Source organism: Callithrix jacchus, chromosome 16 (genome assembly GCF_049354715.1).
Source record: "Callithrix jacchus isolate 240 chromosome 16, calJac240_pri, whole genome shotgun sequence".
NCBI classification, from domain to species: domain Eukaryota; kingdom Metazoa; phylum Chordata; class Mammalia; order Primates; family Cebidae; genus Callithrix; species Callithrix jacchus.
In genome coordinates, this window is record NC_133517.1 from 66899300 (window position 1) to 66922342 (window position 23043).

General features: G+C 44.2%; 1 protein-coding gene across 4 annotated transcripts in view; it reads left to right on the forward strand.

The window, feature by feature from the left end:
* Positions 1 to 23043, forward strand: part of ASAP1 (ArfGAP with SH3 domain, ankyrin repeat and PH domain 1) — a 405687-nt gene that overhangs the window by 40405 nt on the left and 342239 nt on the right. For all 4 annotated transcript variants that reach the window (XM_017965593.4, XM_008983260.5, XM_078353182.1 and 1 more), the window contains exon 2: positions 4135 to 4220. In XM_017965593.4, coding sequence (XP_017821082.1) covers positions 4162 to 4220 — 59 coding nt within the window. In that variant the 5' untranslated portion in view covers positions 4135 to 4161. The remainder of the gene's footprint in view (positions 1 to 4134; positions 4221 to 23043) is intronic.

The following is a 23043-nucleotide window of genomic DNA, read 5'->3' on the forward strand; positions in this document are numbered from 1 at the left end:
AATAAGTCATATTTTTAGAATATAGGATGTAGCAAGGAAGCTGTCATCATCATCATCATCATCATCATCATCAATCATCATCATCGTCCAGTGTCCAGCACATAGCGGGTGACCCATATTTATGGAATAAAAAAATAACGAATGAATGAACATTAGTCCTTTAAGATCATGAACTTTCTTCTGTTCTTCATTCCGTCTTTAGGCAGCAAGAGCAGGGTAGTTCCCTGCTTCTAAGAAAATCATGGTAATGGAAACGTATTCTTTGTTTCAGCATTACCAAAAAAAAAAAAAAGTCCCAGAAATAAAATGGCCTTAATATAGCAACAGTATTTATCTTCAGGTATTGAGATAATAATTGATTTTCGTTTTTCGCCTTAATATCTTTTCTGATGAACCTGGATTAATTTCTTAACTGGAAAGAAATAATCTCCATTTGTATTAAAAATCAGTCTCAAAGCATTAAATGAGTCTCCAAGTGCCATGGGTGAGATATGGAAATAGACGTAGCTGTAACCTACTTTGAGGGAGTTCAGAGTCAAGGCAGCAGGATGTGAACTGACTTTGGTGTCACACCTCACACAGCTCTTTCACACTCCATGTCTCTGGAGGTTCACGATGGTCTAGTGACGTAGGCCAGGCAGGGATTAGTGGCCTCATTTCATAAACCTGAGGCCTCTTTAGGCTCACTGACAAGGGTGAAGCTCTGCGTGGGGGTGGAGCTGGGACTGGAACTTTCGATGTTAGGCCCAGCGGCCTTCCCCCTGACCCCACCAGTCTCTCGTGAAGACCCACAGAAGGAATGGGACAAGAGTGGAGGGAGACTGGTGCATCACAGACTCATGGGACAGCATCTACAAGACCCTTTTATGATTTATGCAGAGTAAGCCTGGCTTGGAGGTTTTTAGAACACCCAGAACAGGATCTTAGTTCTGCCACACACTGTCTTGGACACATTATTTCATATCCTGTGAGTTTCTATTTTTTCATCTATGAATCTGGCCCAGTGTCTCCCTTGTGTGGGTCCAATTGGCACCAAGGAGGTGGGAATTCTGCAAGAGTAGCTGTCGATGGTCATTGTACTTGTGCTGTCTGTATGCAAGGCTTTCATTTTCCTGACCTGTGTTGGTACTTGTTGGTGTTCATAAATTAATATTCCCATGTGAATTAGGCAGTTTTTGCTGAGTAGCAAAAACTTGAGAATGTCAGAGGCTTGTTTGACAGAGATCTGTGTCTTCATGCTCAAGGATCTGTGGGTTGGTTTTGGTTTGGCTGATCTCGCCTGTGCATGGCTGGTTCATGCTGGACTTATGGTTGGGTTCACATCTGCTCCACATGTCTTTGATCTGAGTTCAGACTAAAAGGCAGCAACAGACAGTGGCCATGGAGACGTATTCCTTTTGTGGTGCATCATAGGAGGGCAAGAGGGATGGACTTGGGACCAGCATACTGCTGCTTCTAGCTACATTCCATTGGCTAAAGCAAGTCAGTGATCCAGTCCAGAATCCAGTGAGACAGGGAAGTAAACACCACTCACTCTAGTGGGAAGTACACAAAGTCCCATGACCAAGGGCAGAAATATATAGTGCATATATAGTCATGTTGGAAGTAAAGAACTGGGAAGACTCACCCAGCCTACCGTGCTAACTCAGCTGGCCCACTTGGGTGAAGCAAGAAAAGCAAAGGAATAACAAACTGAGGAATGGGCTGGGGGAAGCACTGACTATATGAAAGTAACAGATACTTATTGTTTGTAAGCATGTGCTTCATAAATTTGGGTTCTGGAGGTAAATATTATAGGAAGATCACGATCTTTGATTCTGAAGGAGAACATATGCTTATCCTTTGCCAGTACCACACTGTCTTGATTTCTGTAGCTTTGTAGGTTTCAAAGTCAGGAAACAGGAGTCCAACATTGTTCTTTGTGTTTTTTTTTCATTGTTCTTCATTTTTAAGATTGTTTTGGCTATCCTGAGTCCATTGCATTTCCATATGAATTTTAAGATCAGCTTGTCAGTTCCCCGTCTAATTTAAATTTGTGATTCAGTGCTCAGGAAGATTCAATTGCTGTTGGCGTCTAAGTTTGAAGGAAGTGTTATTTATTATAAATAAATCTAAGTTTATTTATAATAAATAAAAAATATTTATTAATATTGTTGTACTGGGCATTGTATAGTCGGTGCTGCAACATACACCAGTAAACAAATTCAAACACAGTCTTTGTGCCCATGTAGCTTATAATTGAATCAAATTAGCAGATATTAATCAACCTTTACATTAAAAACTGAGATGAATGCCATTGTCTAATCTGAAGGTGCAGAGTTTCTCTGAGAGTGTAACATTTAAGGAAGTACAGGAGTTACCTAGACCCAGAAGATGAGAGAGGAAGCCTTCCAGGCAGAGAGAAGCATGGGCTAAGGGCCCGTGGTGGAACGACTGCAGCATGTTCCAGGATCTAAGAAAATGTCCTGTGGCTGCAGCGTTGTGCCTGGTGGACAGGTAAGGTCAGAGAGGTGGACAAGAGTCAGAACATGTTTAATGGTTTGGATTTTTATTCTGAAGCACTGACAAGCTATTGAGGGAAGCTAAGCTGGGGGAGGAGAGTTGAGGGACGACACAATCAAGTTTGTGTTTTCAAAATTGTATTCTTCAGGGAGCTGCGGTGGCTCTGGCCAGTTGTCCTGGCACTTGAGGAGGCGAGGCTATGAGTTCAAGGCCAACCTGAGCAACATAAGAAGCTCTCATTCATTAACCAAGAAAAAAAATATTGTATTCTTCATATCATTCAATTGTTAAGTGTCAGTATTATTTGGATCTGGGTTTTAAGAAAACACTTGTTAAAAACAACATTTTTGACACTGATGAGACTATTAGGAATTTGAACATTGTGTGAATATTTGATGATATCAAGGAATTACTGCCATCTTTTTTAGGTATGGTAGTGGTTTTACAGTGATATATTTTTCCAAAGACCTTATCTTAGAAATCTATACTATAATATTTATGACTGGAGTGATAAGATGTCTGGAAGTTTCCTTGAAATAATACTGCATGGGCGGGAAGGATGAGGGTTTGGATGGGGCGGGTATGATTATGGGTTAATGTGATTGGACTGGTTGATGGGTTCCGGGGATGTATGATACATTTCTCTGTTTTTGTGTCTGTACACAATTCCTTGTAATAAGAGGTTAAAAAAAAAAAACCCACAAAAAAGTATCCTGCTTTCAGCATGGAAGACTAGATTTCAGAGGGAGAAATGGTGATGAGGGGAGATCAGTTAGGAGGCAGCTGCAGAGGCCCAGGTAAGAATGATGGAGGCTTCGTCCAGAGCTGGACCAGTGGAGGTGGGGAGAGAGAAGTGAAAAGATCTTTAGGAAGTAAAGTAGACTTGAACTGGGGATGGATTGGATATAGGGGTGAGGGTGATTGTGGAACCGAGATGTCTCTCTGTTTTCGTCCCTAGATGGAGATGCCACATTGAGCTAGGAATCCCTGGACAATAACCAAGGAGGTTCCTTGGCTCAACTTATTTTTATATCCCCACCTCTGTTTCCCTCCATTCTGCAAATATTGAAGCTGTTCCCTTATGTAACATCCTTTTATCCCAGACTTCCTGTGCTCTGTGCACTCAGCAATTAATTAAGCTTGGGTATGCATGAATTAATTAAAATCCTCTCCCAGGTTCAGAGGGGCTGTCCTGAAATATGTATATTAATCTATATCTGCCTTCTTCCTGGAACTGGTTTCCTTTGCCGGGTGAACACTTTTGCTTTCTCATGCGCACACAGCTGAAGGTGTCTGACTGTCTGTCTGTTGCATCCGTCAGCGCACTTTAATTTTATGTTTAGGAGCCTAGGTCTAGAGAAGTTAATGACTTATAAATTGCTCTCCAATGTGGAGCTAGAAATAAATGATGGAAGGATTCCTGAGTACTTAACTCACACAGGGATTCGATGATGGAGGTATCAGCCCCACCGTAGGAAGCTGAAATAGTAGTTTCCCTCATATTCCTGTGGTGCAAGAACATTCCTGACAAAGGTGCAGCCTCCAAATGAAATCTCATTTGGTCTGAGACAATGTCTTCTGCCCAGTTTCACTGGATGACTCTTGCCATCTTTTTTTCCTGCCCCCATCCAGGTCATTTTCTGATGTGACGGCTGAGACATGAGATCTTCGGCCTCCAGGCTCTCCAGTTTTTCGTCCAGAGATTCACTATGGAATCGGTGAGTGGTCTCTAGCCCATCCTGTCCGGAGAACCTGGCCTGGGAGATACAGAGGGATTCTTCTTGGGAGTTGAAATGCAACATTTAATCAAACACAAGCACTGGAATCTAACAGAGACCGTTGGCACGATTGGTAGCAGAGAATAGATCTTTAGCATTTGTAGAGGTGCAGACGGTCTACTGTGTTTTCTGTCACATTATCCATTGCCTTTGTTTAGAAGGAAAGTTGCCTGTAAGAAGTCGAGAGTAGCAACAACAGTGACACCATCAATAATATAAGGTGCTATTGGAGTCCACTGCATTTTAAGTCCTTTAAAAACATTTCAGACCGGGCACGGTGGCTCATGCCTGTAATCCCAGCACTTTGGGAGGCTGAGGCGGGTGGATTGTTTGACGTCAGGAGTTCAAGACCAGCCTGACCAACATGGTGAAACCTTGTCTCTACTAAAATATAAAAATTAGCTGGGCATGGTGGCAGGTGCCTGTAATCTCAGCTACTTGGGAGGCTGGGGCAGGAGAATCGCTTGAACTCAGGAGGTGAAGGTTGCAGTGAGCCAAGTTTGCGCCGCTGCACTGCAGCCTGGGTGACAAGAGTGAGACTCCCTCTCAAAAAAAAAAAAAATTAAAAATTAAAAATAAATAAAATAAAATTTCATGTACTCTACCCAACAATCCTGCCAATTAAGAATTTCTACATTCATTTTGCAGATAAAGAACTTGCCCAGCTAGATAGAAGTCAATTTTCCCTGACTGTAAGACCCTTGCCTTTTTTTTCTATGCCATGTTATCTCTTGGGAGAAGTAGAGGTATGATTTATTCCATTTTGCAGCTGGGAATCCTGAGGCGTGATGTAGGGACACCTGATGAAGAGTCTAAGGAACCTGGCCTTAGTAGATGGAGATCTGTGTTAGAGGATGATACAACACTGGACTGGACAGGAAGAACCATGAAAAACTAGGCAGGGAAATCTTGTAGAGTCTGAGAAGCTTAAAATTAGCAGGGTGACTGGCACAGGGGTAACCTGTTGGGACCAGGGTTTCTAAGAATTCCATGTGGTGGCAAGTGTGCGGGTGCTAGAAGGGGTGGTTGAATCCTGGCCCTGGCACCGACTTGCCATGTGATCTCATATAAGACACTGACTTTCTCTGTTTTTTTTCTGTTTTCTTTTCTATGAAAAAGGGGTAATATTTATGTTTCAGATTTTTTTGTGTAGTTTAGGAAAAATATATGATAAAGTATCTTACGTAAAGTAGGCACATAGGGCATTGTAATCACATCAATTTTTAGGATGAAAATGGTTTTTAAAGGATGATAAGGTAAGCAAAAGTCTCCTAAATAGGTGGACGAGGTGAGAGGCTAGAGGCAGAGAGGCTTTTGATGTGATCCAGACATGATACCGCCTTCCATGGTAAATGAAGCTTTACTATTTTCAAAATTTGTGTATTATAGGATTACTCCTGGAGTTTGAATTCTGGATCCATGGTTTTGTAGTTATGTGACCTTTGTTTTTTTCTTTTTTTTTAAGTCAAGAGTTCAGCACAAAATGGTATTCGTTTTGCAGGTATCTTTTTAGGTGATATTAATTATAATTGCAATAACTCAGTACATTATTAGAATTCGTTTTTGCTGGCAATGACATAAAGTCTAAAAGAACATTGGCTTGGAGAAGTGTCTCTCTTACCTAAAAGTTCAGGTACAAGTAGTACAGATTTTCTACAGCAATCTATGGGAGAACTGGGCTTTTTCTCTCATTTGTCTGTCATATGAGCCTCCATTCCCAAGGTCACCTCATGGCCCCATTTTAGCTGCTTCTGCTCTAGCCATCACATCTAACAGCAGAAAGAAAGAACGAGAAGGAGAAAGGCAGGTCCCATCCTTTAAGGATGTTTCCTGGAAGTTGTAACTCCTGCTCCTACTTACATTCTATTGGCCAGAATTTAGTTCTCTGGTTAAATTTTGCAGCAGAGAAGGCTGGGAAGTGTAATCTTTATTCTGCAAGACTGTGCGCTTACCACACTGAGAGTTGTTACTATAGACGAAGAGAACCAATATTGGAGGACAAATCTTTCCTTGCCATGCTAATAGTTCTTGAAAGATTCTGCTGAGACAATAGGCTTCGCAGCCAACCAGCTGGAGTTTGAATCTGGATCCATGGTTTCATAGTTATGTGACCTTGGAAAAGCTCCTTAACTCCTCTGTGCCTCAGCTTCTTCTTGTTCTCTCCTATTTTATACATACTTATAAAGGTTGTTTTGAGTACTGGTTAAGGCAAAGCACTTGGAACAGTGCCTGGCACAAGGTAAGTGCTATGTAAGTTTTAGCTATTATCACTATTACTATTGGTCCCGGTATCTCTACTGCTTGTACTACTGCTCCTTTTGTTACCATTGTTACTATTCATACTTTCACTCTTACCATGACTGCTGCTTCTACTGATACTCCTACTATGGCCCTTACTGTTATTTCTGCTGCTGCTAGTACTGCTGTGACTACTTCTGCTTCTCTTGTACTACTATTACTACTATACCGTTATTATTTTTAAATTGTATACTCATAGCATGGTAAGTACTATTTTCCCCAATAGAAGATAAGAGTCAGAGAGGATAGTAACTTGTCAGATGCCATCAATGGTCTACCCTTGGGTGGGTAGGAGATATCAACTTGAAGGGAGCATAGGGCAGGTTTCTGCGATTCTGCTAATGTGCTGTTTCCTGATCTGGGTGATGGTTCCTAATCTGGGTGATGGTTCATTAGTGTAAAAGTTCCTTGCATGACACACTTATGACAGAGACAATTTTGTGTATGTATCTTTATATTTCAATAAAAACATGTCATGTAGCTGGAAAGTGGTAGAGCATGAGTGAAACCTACACTTGCCTGATTCCAAAGCCTGTGCTCTTAGCTATAACACAAGGCCAGCACCTTTATTTCTATGATTGATTGATTGATTCATTCATCTAACTTGTATTGATAACTGCTTATTATTTATGTGCCAGGAACCTGGCTAGGATGCCTGGGATACAAAGGTGCATGCTATAGACAACATCCTGCCCTCATGGGGCTTCCTATCTAGAGGAAAAGGAAAGAGGTAAATACCACTCAGATTAGCAGCCACCAGGTTAGGTTCAGTGTGGGATGCCCTGGGGCCACAGGAGGGGCATGGAAGCTTACCCAGCCCCACAGGCTGCATCTGCTAAAATAACACAGAAGTGTCTTTCCCCCAACTCCTTTGATGGGGGAAAAGTTCTCACATCAGTAAGTAAGCTGACCACCGGAGGGCTACATGAAGAAATTCAAAGCAGTTCCCTCCATCCTTTGCTTAATCAGCACTAAGAAGCGGTCAGCTTTTCTTGTCCTGTTTTCATTGTCACAGTTGGGAACATATCTGGTGTTCCATGAGGAGAAGACAAGGGAATCGCAGGAGCAGAGACTTCACTTACCTAATATGTATACAGGGAGCTCTAATTTAAAATAAATATGTGGGTTGGTCATGGTGGCTTATGCCTGTAATCCCAGCACTTTGGGAGGCCAAGGCGGGTGGATCACCTGAGGCCAGGAGTTTGAGACCAGCATGGCCAATATGGTGAAACCCTATCTCTACTAAAAATACAAAAAGTAGCCAGGGCTGGTGGTGGGTGCCTGTAGTCCCAGCTGCTTGGGAGGCTGAGGCAGGAGAATCACTTGAACCCCAGAGGCAGAGGTTTCAGTGAGCCAGGATTGTGCCACTGCACCACAGCCTGGGCAACAAAGTGGGACTCTGTCTCGACAACAACAGCGACAACAAAATTCTCATAAAATAAATATATGAATGCAATGAATGAATAAAATCACAAGCCACAGCAATGCAGTTGTCATCCCTGGGAAAACTCAATTCCACGGGAATAAAGAATAAGACTAGTGTCCTTTATTCACCCCAAATGCCCTCAGGGAGAAAGGAGCACAGCACATGAAAGTGGAATAAAACTCTGATTCTGATCTAGCAGTAGAAATCAGCTAGCTTTATGTTCATGTTTTTCTCCATATGTAGAAACAGAGTGACCTAAACTTTAGACCCTCCTAAACCAAGCTCATGAGAAACCTCTGTGTCTCCCCCTCCCTCTTTTGCCTTTCCAAATGTCAAGCAGACGCCCTGTCATTATCATGCCGCCGGCTGTCAGCCCAAATTGAATTTCCCTGAGCCCAGCTGATGTCCCTTTTTGGCTGCAGGGCAGGGGTCAGGAACACATGCTGCACATGGACGGGAAGCGTGTCCCTGGAGCTGAATGCAGAAGGCTGACCTCTCAACTCTGCATTTCTAACATAGTTGGAAGGGTTAGGAAGCCTTATGATTTCTGGATGTAAAATAAAAAGAAATGTGTTTTAGAAAAACAGTATTGAAGTTCTGCCGCGAAAGCCCTTTCAAAATAATCGAGTCTATTTAAAATTCAACTGGTTATTCCACAGCATTGACTCTACCTCAATTAGATACATAAAGGAAGGAAGGTTCTGGCGAAACTGGGAGATGGGAAATTATGACCCTGGTGTTGTCTTCCTCCCACTCTTCATTTTTCCCTTCCCGCCTTTAAAATGTATTAAGCAGTGACTGTGTGCCAGGTCCTATGCTAAATCCTGGGGAAGTACATGAATAAGACTCATTGTAAAGCCTTCTTGAGCTTATCCTTCATTTGTTTTTAGAAAATGTATTTGTTCTACAAATGGTTCCTGAGCACCCGATTTGCTCACATCTCTTAGTAGAGATAAAATACGTGGTTCTTCCTCTTACTACATGTATACTTTTTAGAAAAAAATCACTTTTCTGGTGACCTACTATGTGCTAGGATCTGTGCCAGCTGCCAGGATACCAAGGGAAACAAAAACATCTGCTTTGATGGAAATGAACGACTACAAAATGTCCCATTAGTTTCCTAGGATGGCCGTGGCAAAGTACCACAAACTTGGCGGCTTAAAACAACAGAAATGTGGCCAGGCGTGGTGGCTCACACCTGTAACGCCAGCACTTTGGGAGGCTGAGGTGGGCGGATCACCTGAGATGGGGAGTCAAGATCAGCCTGGCTCACATGCTGAAACCGCATCTCTAATAAAAATACAAAATTAGTTGGGTGTGGTGGTGGGCGCCTATAATCCCAGCTACTCAGGAGGCTGAAGCAGGAGACTCACTTGAACCCGGGAAGCAGAGAGGTTGCAGTGAGCTGGGATTGTGCCACTGCACTCCAGCCTGGGTGACAGAGTAAGACTCAGTCTCCCAAAAAAAACAGAAATATATCATCTCATAGCTTGGAGGCCAGAAGTTCAAGATCAAGGTGTTGGTAGAGTCGTGCTCCCTCTGAAACCTGTAGGGGAGAATCCTTCCTTGCCCTTCCTGGCTTCTGGTGTCGCCAGCAGTCCTTGATGTTCCTTGGCTTGCAGCCTCATCACTCCAGTTCCTGCCTGTGTTGTCCTGTGGCATTCTGCCTGTGTGCCTCTCTTCTCTCTTGTAAGGACAGCAGTCATACTGGATTGCAGGACTGCCCTCTCATATGACTTCATCTTAATCACCACCTTAATGATACCTACAAAGACCCCATTTCCAAATAAGTTCACGTGCCTATATGAGGGGGTGGCTAAGAGCTTTACTTTTTGCAAGGGGACACAATTCAACCCATTCCAAACATACATAATGATAGAAAGTGCCCACAGTTCCTGGTGCATGGTGGGCCCTGAGGATGTGTTATTGCCTTCCCTTTCTTTCCACTTAACCTCTGCCTCTAAAGGGTGAGCACCTTGAGGGCAGGAACTCTGTGTTACTTTGAGTGCTTCCAGCTTTCTTGCGAGGGAAGTGAGATGGATGTTTTTCTTATGCTTCGGCAGGGACATTCTTATGTGGTCCCTGGTTGATGGGAAAGGCCCTCTCTTGCTACTGTCATTAGTTTTTGTTTCTTATGCTGATGCTTAATGAGGGAGTCATGGGGAAAGAATAACTTGATTGGAAAGCTGGGCCTGGTAGTTAAAATGGTAAGCCAGGTTTTTCTCCTGGTTCTGCTGTTCGCTAGTCATGTGAGCTTGGGTACATTTCCTACTCTCACTGATTCCAGGCATCCCATCTGTACCCCTTAGGAGTCTTTTTATTTGTTTGTTTTGAGATGGAGTCTTGCTCTGTTACCCAGGCTGGAGTGCAGTGGTGAGATCTTGGCTCACTGCAATCTCCACCTCCCAGGTTCCAGCGATTCTCATGCCTCAGCCTCCCGAGTAGCTGGGATTACAGGTGTGCGTCACCACACGTCGAATTTTTGTATTTTTAGTAGTGATAGGGTTTCACCATGTTGGTCAGGCTGGTGTCAAACTCCTGACCTCAAGTGATCCTCCTGCCTTGGCCTCCCGAAGTGTTGGGATTACAGGTACGAGCCACTATGCTTGGCCTTCCCAGGAGTCTTTGAGAGGGCCAAGTGGGATCAAATGTTTGACAGAGTGTCAGGCCCACAGTAAATGTTTGGTGCTTGTTTGGGGGAGTAGTCCAAGACATTTAACACCTTCCAGGGAGAAGGGCTTACCTGGCCCATTCAGCGCATTCCCCTCAATGAAGACTCTTGGTCACTAATTAGCACCGTTGACCATCAGAACATTTCCTTGTGATTTTCCTGAGGAAAGTTTTTCAGGAGTATGGAAAATAGCGGTTGCACAAAGATGTCCATTAGGGCATCATTTAAAATGATTACAAACAATGATTGTTCCAAACAAGATCCATGATTGTTCCAAACAAGATAAAATCTTGCTGTACAATGAGCAGTCGGTTAACAAATTAGGGGTAGAAGGATGAAAAACAAATTAGGGTAAAATAATGCAGCCATTAAAAAGAAGGAAAGTTATGAGAATGCTCATGATATAACTGTCATGTTAAAAAAAGAAAGGTTTATTTTTGAGGAAATGACTTAATTTCTCTGTGCCTCGGTGCCATGGTTTGGATATTTGACCCTTCTAATCCTCCTGTTGAAGTGTGATCCCCACTGTTGAAGGTGGGGCCTAACGGGAAGTGTTTGGGTTATGGAGGTAGATTCCTCATGAATGAGTTCTCACTCTGTAAGTTCCCATGTCAGCTGCTTGTTTAAAAGATCCTAGCACCTCCTCTAACTTCTTCTCTCACCATCTGATCTCTGCACATACTGGCTCCCCTTCCCCTTCTGCCGTGGGTGGAAGCAAACTGAGGCCCTCACCAGAAGCAGATGCTGGCACCATTCTTCTTGTACAACCTGCAGAACCATGAGCCAAATAAACCTCTTTTCTTTATAAATTACCCTGCCCCAGTTCTTCCATTAGAGCAGAACAAATGGACCAAGACACTTAGCTTCGTTATCTATAAAACGGAGATGATAACAGTACTTTCCTCGTACACAGGATTGTTTTGACAGTTAAGTCAAAAGCACATGAACAGTACTTGGCACATATGAGGTACTCACTAAATGCTAATTGTTATTGTTAGTTATTCATCATATGGTCTAAACCATGTGTAAAATATTCATAGAAAAAGAGTAGAATAAGTAACACGGATGAATACACACACCTTTTCCCTATTAGATATCTTATTCAAAGGAACTTTATTCTGTCAGCAAACATTGCACAGCTTCTCTGTATCAAGCACTCTGACAGCCTAAAAGGCAGCAGGTCTCCCTTTAGGAGTGTGTATGAGAATCCCTTTTGGAGGCCTTTTAAAAAACACAGATGCTTAGAGATGCTGATTCAATAGATGTTTGGTGATTCCCAGACATCTGCAGTCTTAAAAAATATTTCACAAATGATTTTGACTCTCAAGGTTGATATATAAGTTACAATCCTTCCCCTCAAGAAGTTTGCAAACCAGATAAGATGGGACAAGCAGTGGCATGAGGCAGAATGTAAGTGCTAAGGATTAGGGGCTCCCAGCCCTGGCTCCCCCCTGCACAACTTTGCAAAAATGAAGATGGTTTTTCTTGTACCTCTAGATGTGGAATCAGACACCCAGGGCGAAGTGTTTCCGGGAGTTCTGGTGATCACCCTGGTTGGGGACCATGGGTGAGAATTGTGTGTGCTTCCTGTTTGAGAGAATGCAGGGGGTCCCTGTGGCCTGGGATTGTCAAAGAAGCTCCTTCTAAAGAGGCATAATGTGCTGTCAAAGAATACATTATTACACCTACTATGCTGGACTGAAATCACCTGTTAGATATCCGTTTCCCCTGACATACTCTGAGTGTCTTGAAGACAGGAAGCGTGCATGCTTTGGTCAGCCTTGCGATGGTGCCTCTGTGTCTCATCTTGGCATTGACCTCTCCTGGACCCCAGTACCTGCCTAGGTACAGCAGGCTAGATTCAGAACCAAAGTTTTTCCAAAGCCATTTTCTCAAAACCATGAGAACTGATATATTTTCTCTGGCTGGTAGTAGTGAATGCTTTTTAAAAAATCTTTATTTTTATCTATTTTAATTTTGGTGAAGTACGCATAACATAAAAATTACTATCATCAACTATTTTTAAGAGCAGTGACATTAAGTATGTTGACATTGTTGTGCGACCATTGCCGCCAAATCCATCTCCAGAATTATTTTCATCTTGCAAAACTGAAATTCCGTACCCATCAAATTGCAACTCCTCCTCTCTCCCCTCCCCTCCCATTCCTGGAAACCACCATTCTACTTTCTGTCTGTATGAATTTGATGACTCTAGGTGTCTTATATAAGTGGACTCATATAGTATTTGTCTTTTTGTTACTGCCCTACTTAACTTAGTATCATGTTCTCAAGGTTCATCCCTATTATAGCATCTACCAGAATTTCCTTCATTTTTAAGACTGAATAACATTCCGTTGTATGTACCTATCACATGTTGTTTATCCATTCATCTGTGGATGAATATGTGGGTGCTTCTACCTTTTGTTTGTTATGAATAATGCTTCTATGAATATGGGTATACAAATATGTCCAGATCCTGCTTTCAATTGGGTGGGCTGGGGATAAATACCCAGAAGTGGAATTGCCAGATTATATGGTAATTCTACATTTACATTTTTGAGGAATTGTCAGGCTATTTTCCATAGAGGCTGCATCAATGTACTGTACATTCCCACCAATAGCGCACAAGAATTCCCATTTCTCTGTATCATTACCAACACTTGTTATTTTCTGTTTTTGTGATAGTAGCCGTTTTAGTAGGTATGAATGCTTTTAACTGGTGAATGCCTTTAGTGAGGACATTCCATTTTCAGCTTCGTATTTCACTTAGGTCATGTGGTCCTATTAAACAATCTCCAAGCATTTGTTTAAGCCCTATGCTCTGAGAATGCAGACCTAAATAATACATGCATGGTACCTGCCTTCAAGGCACTCAGAGTATGTCAGAGGAAATAGATATCTAACAGGTAATTTCAGTCTAGTATGGTTAATGTCATCATGTATTCTTAGAGAGCATATTATGCCATATATAGTTGAACATTCCAGGAGATCTTGACTGAGTTTGGTGCCTTAGTGTAAAACACATGAGTATGTCATTCAAGCAATTGAGATTCCTAGAATATTTAGGCTGGAAGGGACTTTTGGTACTTTCCAATAGAACTTTCTGTGAAATGGAAATGTTTTGCGTCTGCCATGTTTGGCTTTTGAGGACTTAAAATGTGCCTAGGGTTGGGTTTGTGGCTCACATCTGTAATCCCAACACTTTAGGAGGCTGAGGTGGGCGGATCAGGTTGTCAGGAGTTAGAGACCAGTTTTTTTTTTTTTTTTTTTGCTGAGGATAAATTGAATAAAGTATTAGCTGGCTCTCACTTCTTGGGGTTAGAGGTCAAAGAGAAAGGGCATCACATCTGGCTGGCTCATGCACTGTTGGATACTTTCCAACCGAGTGGGAGCCAAGGCTCCGGCCTCCTCCTCAAAGCGGCGGTGGGTGTCCCTCCTCAGTCAACTTCCAGAGGCAAGATCGAGGCCGTGTGCTGGCCCCACCCTGCATGCTGCTGACAGGTACTTTCTCAAAGCTGTCTCGGAAACAGAGATTGTGACAGACGGTATTCTTCCAGCCTTCTGGGGCTGTCCGGAAAAGGGGGAAGTGCTTTCGAGTGAAACTGTAGATCTGTTGCACGTTGAGGCCACAGAGGGAACTGTTTCTTAATGCCAGGGCAAGTAGATGGAAGTAATTGAGAGGGGGCTGGGACCAGAGCCTCCCCGCCTGGCTGCTGGCTTGCCGAAGCCTCCGACTCTAGAGGGGGGCCCGACATCATGAAACCCTTCCTCTAATAAAAATACAAAAATTAGCTGGGTATAGTGGCATGCACCTGTAATCCTAGCTACTCAGGAGGCTGAGGCAGGAGAATTGCTTGAACCCAGGAGGTGGAGGTTGCAGTGAGCTGAGATCGTGCCACTGCACTCCAGCCTGGGCGACATATCGAGATTCCATCTCAAAAATAAATAAATAAACAAACAAGTCTAGTGCAACTGAGAAACGGAAATTATAAAGTTCCTATAATTTTAGTGAATTTATGTTTAAGTTAAAGTTAGCTATAAGTAGTGGCTACTATGTGAGACAGCGAGGTAATGGTGGGCATTCTTTCCTGATTCTCATGCTTGAATATGCATGTGAGTTGCCTGGGGAGCTGTTAAAAAGCAGATTCTCTCACTTGAACCTGGGAGGCGGAGGTTGCCATGAGCCCAGATGGCACCACTACACTCTAGCCTGGGCAACAAGGGGAGACTCCATCTCAAAAAAAAAAAAAAACCAGATTCTCAGCCCCTTCCTTAAGTTGTAGTAGGGTCAAGGAACCTGTATTTTAACAACTACCACAGGTGATTCTTTGAGGTTGCAGTTTGAGAAATGCAAAATATTGTGGTTTTCAAGCTTTTGCATCCTCAGAATATTTTCTTCAAATGGAAGCTTAAAGCCTGGGCAACATAATGGGACCCCATCTTTACAGAAAAAGAAAACCCTAAAAATATTAGCTGGGTATGGTGTTGTACACCTATAGTCCCAGCTAGTTGGGAGGCTGAGGTGGGAGAATCGCTTAAGCCTGGAAGGTTGAGGCTGCAGTGAGCTGCTATTGTGCCATTGCACTTCAGCCTAAGCAATGGAAGAAGACCATCTCTCAGGAAAAAAAGAGAGAGAGAGAGAAAAGAAAAAAAAAGAAAGCTAAACAGAGAGCCCAGTGTTTAGAACAGAGAGTAGAGTTGTCCCGGCTTAGGTAGGTCAGGCTGCTTCCAGAACTTTATACATATTAGGGGACCAAACTCTATGGTCTCTGGGGAAGGAACTGGGGTTTCTTGGAGCATAATTTATACAACTCTAACCTAGCACAAGCACCTTACTTTATTCATCTTTAAACCTATGAAATGCAAAATAAGATTTGGTTTTATAATACCTATAAACATGCCAGCACCAATTACAAACCACAGGTATCTCTGGAAATGCAAGTTGAAGCAGAAACACAATTAGCACATTAGTCAGCCATTTCTCCCCTTGCCCTGGACTTTAACCAGCCATCTTGGCGTCACACGGTGGAACTGCAGAGTAGTGATTAAAAACACAGGCTGTCTGACGTGGCGGTGAATCCAGTTTCCACCCTAGAGCCTACTGGGTGGTCCTAGGCAAGTTTCCTCATCTGCAAAATGGGTATAACAGTAACTTCTACCTGAGACAATACCAGTAAAACCCAGCACTTGGCCCTAAGTATTCATTATTATAACAACAGCAGTGACAACAATACTACTAATAGCTAGTACTCACCAAGCATTTAACATGAGCCAGGCACTTTCTTCTAAGCACTTGCTGTTTATTAACTCATTCAATCCTTACAACAACTTTGTGAGTAGGTAGTATTGTTATTTCCTTTGTAAAGACAAGCTAAAGCTCACAGAGGTCTGGACAATTATTTAAGGCCACATTGCTGGTTAATGGCAGAAGTGGAACTTGGTTGCAGGGAATCTGGCCCTGGAGCCTGCAGTTTTCACTTTTACTCCCTGTGCTACTGTATTATCCCCAGGCTCTAAGGAAAGCCTGTTAAGATGATCCTTCCATTCCCTCCCCCTAGCCCTAGCTCTAAATCTCAAAGCTTTGGAATTAATCTGTAAGTCAACTCAGCTTCCACGAAGCATCTGACCCAGTTGATCACTCCCTCCCTCTAAAAACACTGTTTCCTTTTGGCTTCCATGACGCCAAGCCGGCTTGGATTTCTTCTTGTGACTCTATGCTCTCAGTCTCTCAGTTGAGTACCCTTGCTCCAACTTACCTCAAAATATTTTTGAAGATGTCTGTATGCAAATTATACAGACATACAAATTGTATTATACACTTTCAACTTATATCTCTAGCTGAATCTGTCCTCTTGAGTTCCAGACTCGATGATGCCTAATTAATATTCCCATTTGGAAGTCTAGCAGGTGTCTCAAACTTACTACGTCCAACATGGATTATTCTCCTCACTCCTCCTACAGGAGATCATGTTGCACCCCTGGTTACAGCCACCACTGACCTCTGAGGCTCCTGCCCATTTTACTTAGAATGAAATTCAGATTTCTTACCGTGACCTTTAAAGACTAGAACGATCTAACCCCTGCCTGCCTTTGCACCCTCCTCTGCCCCCACCCCATTTCCCCAAGAGGCTTCAGCACGCTGACCTTCTTTCTGTTCCTCACAATCAGCAAATGCTATCCTGTCTCAGGACCCTACTTCATGTTCTTCTCTGCTGCAGGGCCTTGTCCTGTACCCTGTACCTCCTGTTCCCCACTCCCTGGTCATCACATCCTGGAGTCTCAGCTTAAATGTTGTGTCCTCAGACGGATCCTCCTAGCCATTCCAGCCTTATTCTCTTTGATTGCTCCCTGTATGTTTTCTTCTGAGCACTTGTAACAATCTGGAATTGTTTGTTCTTTTGTGTATGTCTGCCATCCCCACCAGCTATAAGCTCCCAATGGTCAAGGTCAGTGATGGCTGCTTATTCGGTAAAGTTACTCCAGTGCCGGGCATAGAGCCTGGTACACAGATGGTCAATAAATATGTAGTGTTGTTGAAATCAAATCAGTTGCTACTGCTAAGTCAACCAGGAGTATAAAATACCAGTTCTAGGCTTGTTATTTGTAGAATCCTTTCACGGACTAGAGTTTTCATATATGTATACAAGTGGTTAAAACATTGGTTCGGACTTGGGTTTTTTTGTTTGTTTCTAAGATGGAGTCTCACTCTGTCACCCAGGCTGGAGTGCCATGGTGTGATCTCAGCTCACTGCAGTCTCCACCACCTGGGTTCAAGCAGTTCTCCTGCCTCAGCCTCCCGAGTAGGTGGGATTATAAGTGTGTGCCACCATGCTCTGCTAATTTTTGTATTTTGAGTAGGGATGAGGTTTTGCCATGTTAGCCAGCCTGGTCTCGAATTCCTGACCTCAAATGATCTGCCCACCTTGGCCTCCCAAAGTATTGGGATCACAGGCATGAGCCACCGCACCCACTGGGCTTTTTGATGGGCGTTGGTCTCCATTTTCACATTTCTTCTTCCTGGGTCATCCAGAGTATTAGGACTTACTGAGATACTCTTAGGAAAAACAGCAGCCTTGGATGCCCAATCCATATGAAAATAGGTTTGATTTCAGTTTAAAATGGAAACTCTGAGCTAATGCATTTTACAGATTTGAGTAGAGAACAGTTTTCTCTGTTTTTAAGAAAATAAAGAACAAAATGTGGGATAACTTTGTGTGAGTTACCATACTGCCACAAGCTCCTGAAAGGGGTTCTCTGCAAATATTTGGGGTTTGGTGCTTATAAACAACTATAAATGTTTTCCTGAGAGTTGATAACCACAGCAACAAGGATGTCATTCCACAGTGCAAACATACTTGCCAAGCTGAAGTGTGGAGTGACTGTTTTTGGCTGAGCCATGAACCTGAAAGTGAAGGTTTACAAAGTTAGTGCAGACAGGTCATTAGCTGCAGTGAGCTCCCTAAGTCTTCAGAGCTGCTGCCTTTCATCAGCAGCGATATAATTGACTGTTACACTCCCAAGCCACAGACCACGGCAGAGGTGAGTCCTCTAGTCTAGCTGTTTCTGCAGGGTGAGGTACAGTTGTCAGAAGTTCCCAAACAGTGTAAGTTTGGTAAGAGGAGACTGGAAATGGAGTTTTCACCAGTAAAACATCGCGTAGCGATTATCTACAGGGTGCAGAACGCGCTCAGCTCTGTGTTGACGGGCATGTGGGCTGAGGCCATGATCTGAATTTCCTGTGCCCAGGTCTGTTCTCATCAGGACAGCGTGTGGGAGTGGGGGCAGGCAGAGCTCCAAACTATGGAATTGATGATGTAGGTAACATGTGGTCAGCACAGTTTTAGTTTTGAGTGATAGAAACCCAACTCAGGTTGCCTTAAGCAAGAAGGGAATGTACTGGCTCAGGTAGGAGAGGAGTCCGGGGCTAAAACCTGGTCCCGGAAATGACTGGATTCCTAGATTTGGTCTCTCCCTTTTTTCTGCATCACCACTGAATCTCTCACCCCCTTCCTCTCTAGTGCTTTTTCCTCCACAGGCTGTATTCTCAGGTTCTCCAAGTGTGGTTTCCGGAAGTATCGGTCCTCCAGCCATTGGTTATAAAGACCGCACCTGATAGAGAGCTTTTCTTCCCAGAAGATTCCCGTTACGTGGAATCTTGGTCTAACTTGGGTTATGTGGCCAGCCCTGTACCAATCACTGTGGATATGGCCATGGACTATTCTGATCAGATAGGCCCATGTCACCTGACCATTCCTGGACTTGAGGGAGAGGTTGAAGGTGAGAATCATAGGAACCAAAGGATGTGGGGGGGTCTCCCCAGTGGGAACTTGAAATGCATTTGCCAGAAGGGGTACTGGGTGCTCGGGAAGCAAAACCACAAATGCCCACTCCTATAACCAAGTAACTGGTTGTAGGGAGAGCAAGTAGCTCAAATTCAAATCAGCTTCCTTAGAGGGATGTTCAAAAGCCTCTGTTCAGAGCATGACATCAGCAATGTGGCCGAAGAGAAGCTCCTGACTCTCCCTCCACTTGTGGGCACACCAAGTAAACATCCCTTCACCAGTCAGTTCCCTCCGAGAGAGTCAGAGACCACTTGAGAGACTCCTAAACATCCAATAACTGAGAAAATATCCCCATATAATGGATGGGAAAAGCTGAGGCTCCCTTGGGCATGCCCCCACCTCGGCCACTGAGCCAAGGGAAAAAGAATCCCAGCCCCCAGCATCTCCCCATGGAGAGGAGGCTTTGTGCCTCACCAGGACCACCCTAACTCTAAGGCTTCTTATGGTTGGCTCTTAATTCACCAACTCTGGGGTGGAGGGAACTAGACACATGCAAGTCTCTGTTCTGCTTTGGCTCTAATTTATTTATTTATTTACTTTTTTTTTTTTTTTTTTTTTTTTTTTGAGACAGAGTTTTGCTCTTGTTACCTAGGCTGGAGTGCAATGGTGCAATCTCGGCTCACCGCAACTTCCGCCTCCTGGGTTCAGGCAATTCTCCTGCCTCAGCCTCCTGAGTAGCTGGGATTACAGGCACGCACCACCATGCGCAGCTAATTTTTTTTTTTTTTTTGTATTTTTAGTAGAGATGGGGTTTCACCATGTTGACCAGGATGGTCTTGATCTCTTGACCGCGTGATCCACCCGCCTCGGCCTCCCAAAGTGCTGGGATTACAGGCTTGAGCCACCGCACCTGGCCTTATTTACATATTTTTTAGTAGAGATGGGGTTTCGCCATGTTGGCCAGGCCAACCTCAAGTGATCTGCCCACCTTGGCCTCCCAAAGTGCTGGGGTTACAGGCATGAGCCACCGTACCCTACCTGCTTTGGCTCTTTTTTTTTTTTTTTTTTTTTTTTGAGACAGAGTTTCACTCTTATTGCCCAGGTTGGAGTGCAGTGGTGTGTTCTTAGTTTGCCACAACCTCCTCCTCCTGGGTTCAAGCGGTTCTCCTGCCTCAGCCTCCCGAGTAGATGGGGTTACAGGCATGTGTCACTGCCCTTAGCTACTTTTGTATTTTCAGTAGAAATGGGGTTTGTCCATATTGGTCAAGCTGGTCTCAAACTCCCGAACTCTGGTGATCCGCCTACCATGGTCTCCCAAAGTGCTGGGATTACAGGCTTGAGCCACCATGCCTGGCCAGCCACTTTGGCTCCTTTTTTTTTTTGACCATGCCCACCTAATTTTTTTGTTGTATTTTTAGTAGAGACGGGGTTTCACCATGTTGACCAGGATAGTCTTGATCTCTTGACCTCGTGATCCACCTGCCTTGGCCTCCCAAAGTGCTGGGATTATAGGTGTGAGCCAGCGCACGGGCCTTTTAAGTGAACCTCAAGTGCACCTCCACCAGCCAGCCACCTGGCTGCTGCCTCTGGGATTGCCCCAGGCCACCCTCTTCTTGTAGCTCCTTGTTCAAGCTCATCCCCTTGGATCAAAGACAATATTTGGACCTCAAGCCCTGGCCTCCATGGAGCCTTACGCAGCTCCCCATAGTGTGTGTATGTACATGGGACACCGTCTGGTTTTTATTCATGTTCAGTCTCTGCCTTTCTTACTAGATTATAACCTCCAGGAGAGTGGGGGTCTTCTTGGCCTTTCTTACCACAGTGCACAGCTTTGAGGACATAGTGAACCGTCAGTAAATATTGGTTGAATGAACGAATGACAAGGCAATGGGGAGCCATTGAGGGATGTGAAGTGAGACAGGGTGACTTGCTCAACGATAGTAGAACACACTATCAGTGGATCACTTGAGGTCAGGAGTTCAAGATCAGCCTAGGCAACATGGTGAAACCCCATCTCTACTAAAAATACAAAAATTAGCCAGGCGCGGTAATGGGTGCCTTTGTAATCCCAGCTACTTGGAAGGCCAAGGAATGAGAATCACTTGAACCCCAGAGGTGGAGGTTGCAGTGAGCTGAGATTGCACCATTGCACTCCAGCCTGGGTGACAGAGCAAGATCCCCCCCATCTGAAAAACAGACACTATCCTCCCTGAAGTCCATGTCTTCTGACTCTCTATCTCCCCCCCACCCCCCCACTCCCCGCAACTACCAGCCAGCAGTGGGATTCTCTGAATAAGAAGAAGGGGAGGGGGGGACATATTAACACAGAATGGATGCTTATATGCAGACCAGGGTGTAAATTACATAGCAAGGAGAGCTTTGATGTTGCAGCTGAGAAGGTGTAATTGCCCCTTCCAGCAGGTTTCTCTTAGTGTGGAGGGGAAAGTGGTTTGTGCTTTATTTTAATCAGAGAGGCCCCTTCCTGCTGGAATGACCCTCTAAGGTCATTCCGTCTCATCCCAGAGGATCGTCTTGTCCTTGGGTTGCCATAATCTCCTTTGGTTATGAAAAGGACCTGGAGCCATGCAAGGATGGGATGTTGACTTGCCACCGCAGTCTCACATTTAATCTGACTTCCCCATGCAAGCATTAGAATAAGAGTTTGGGTGTGTGACCTGTGTCACAAAGGGCAGTCTTCATCACAAACCATAGGAATGGCAGACGGCCAGCTCTAGAAAGGAGACAGGAGATCTGGGTCCTTCTTATGACACCCAGACTGCTGGGGAGGGAGACAAGGGCAAGTCCTTTCACCTCTGTGGGATTCCATATCAGTTAAGCATCTTTTAGTGTCAAGTGGTAGAAAAGAAAGAGAAATCCAAGGCTAGTGCTGGCCTCAGGGCTCTTGTAGAACCAGGGATGCCACGGGTGTGGTCAGGCCTCTGTCTTTTGTTGTGATACTACATACATAAACATTAAGATAAACAAACACAAACATAATAAACATTATTCCCCATCTAACATTTCCCTGCAGTGTGACCTTGGACAAGCTACTAACCCCTGTGAGCCTCGTTTCCTCCTCTGGGAATAATATGAGATCCCACGCGCCACTGATGTGAAGATGAAAGGCAGTTCACAAGATTGCTTAGCACTCTGTGCCTGGTGCATGGTGCATAGTAGGTCCTCTGCACTGTGCCTGCTTCATAGTAGGTCCTCTGGGCTTTGCTGTCCTCTCCGATGGCCTCATTTTCAGGCAGGCTTTCACCCCTCGTTGGTCCCTAGTGGTTCTGGGCTCATAGACTCCTGGCTTCTAGTCCACTGTAAAGAGTTTCTTTTCCGTAAAAGGTCTGGGAGGTGGACATGAGCTCCATGCTCACTGGCTGCAGGCTTATGCTATCAGCCAGGAAGCACTCCTTTCAGGGACTGGAGCTTGGGGACCTTTTGAGGGAGATGTCTAAGAAGTGAGCAGTCTGCCTGCCTTGTTGGCAGGGAGGCTGGGCAAAAAGGGGGTGGGGACCAGATGAAGATAAGATGTCATTTCAGGCAGAAGATTGAATAAAGAGCCTTGCAAGCCTTGTTTTGAGAGAGGGGAAACCAGGAGAGAGGGAAGACCTTGAGTGTGTATTAGCAACATGTGACATGCTCTTCTGTGCCTCTTTGCCTTTGCACATGCTGTTCTCTTTGCTAGAACTTCCTCATCCACCCTGCACAGTCCCATTCATCCCCTGCGACCCAGCTTCTTAATAAAACTTTTTCTGGCTAAAGTAGCCACTATCCATCCCCTCCAGCCCCATTTCCCTATCATTAATTGCTTTTCCTTTTTTTTTTTTTTTCCTTTCCTTTTGAGACAATCATGCTTTGTTGCCCAGATTGAAGTGCAGTGGCATGATCTTGGCTCGCTGCAGCCTCCACCTCCCAGGTTCAAGCGTCTCCTGCCTCAGCCTCCTGAGTCTCTAGAATTAAAGGTACACCCCCATGTCCAGCTAATTTTTGTATTTTTAATAGAGACTGAGTTTCACCATGTTGGCCATGCTGGTCTCAAACTCTTGGCCTCAAGTGATCTACCTGCCTCAGTTTCCCAAAGTGCTG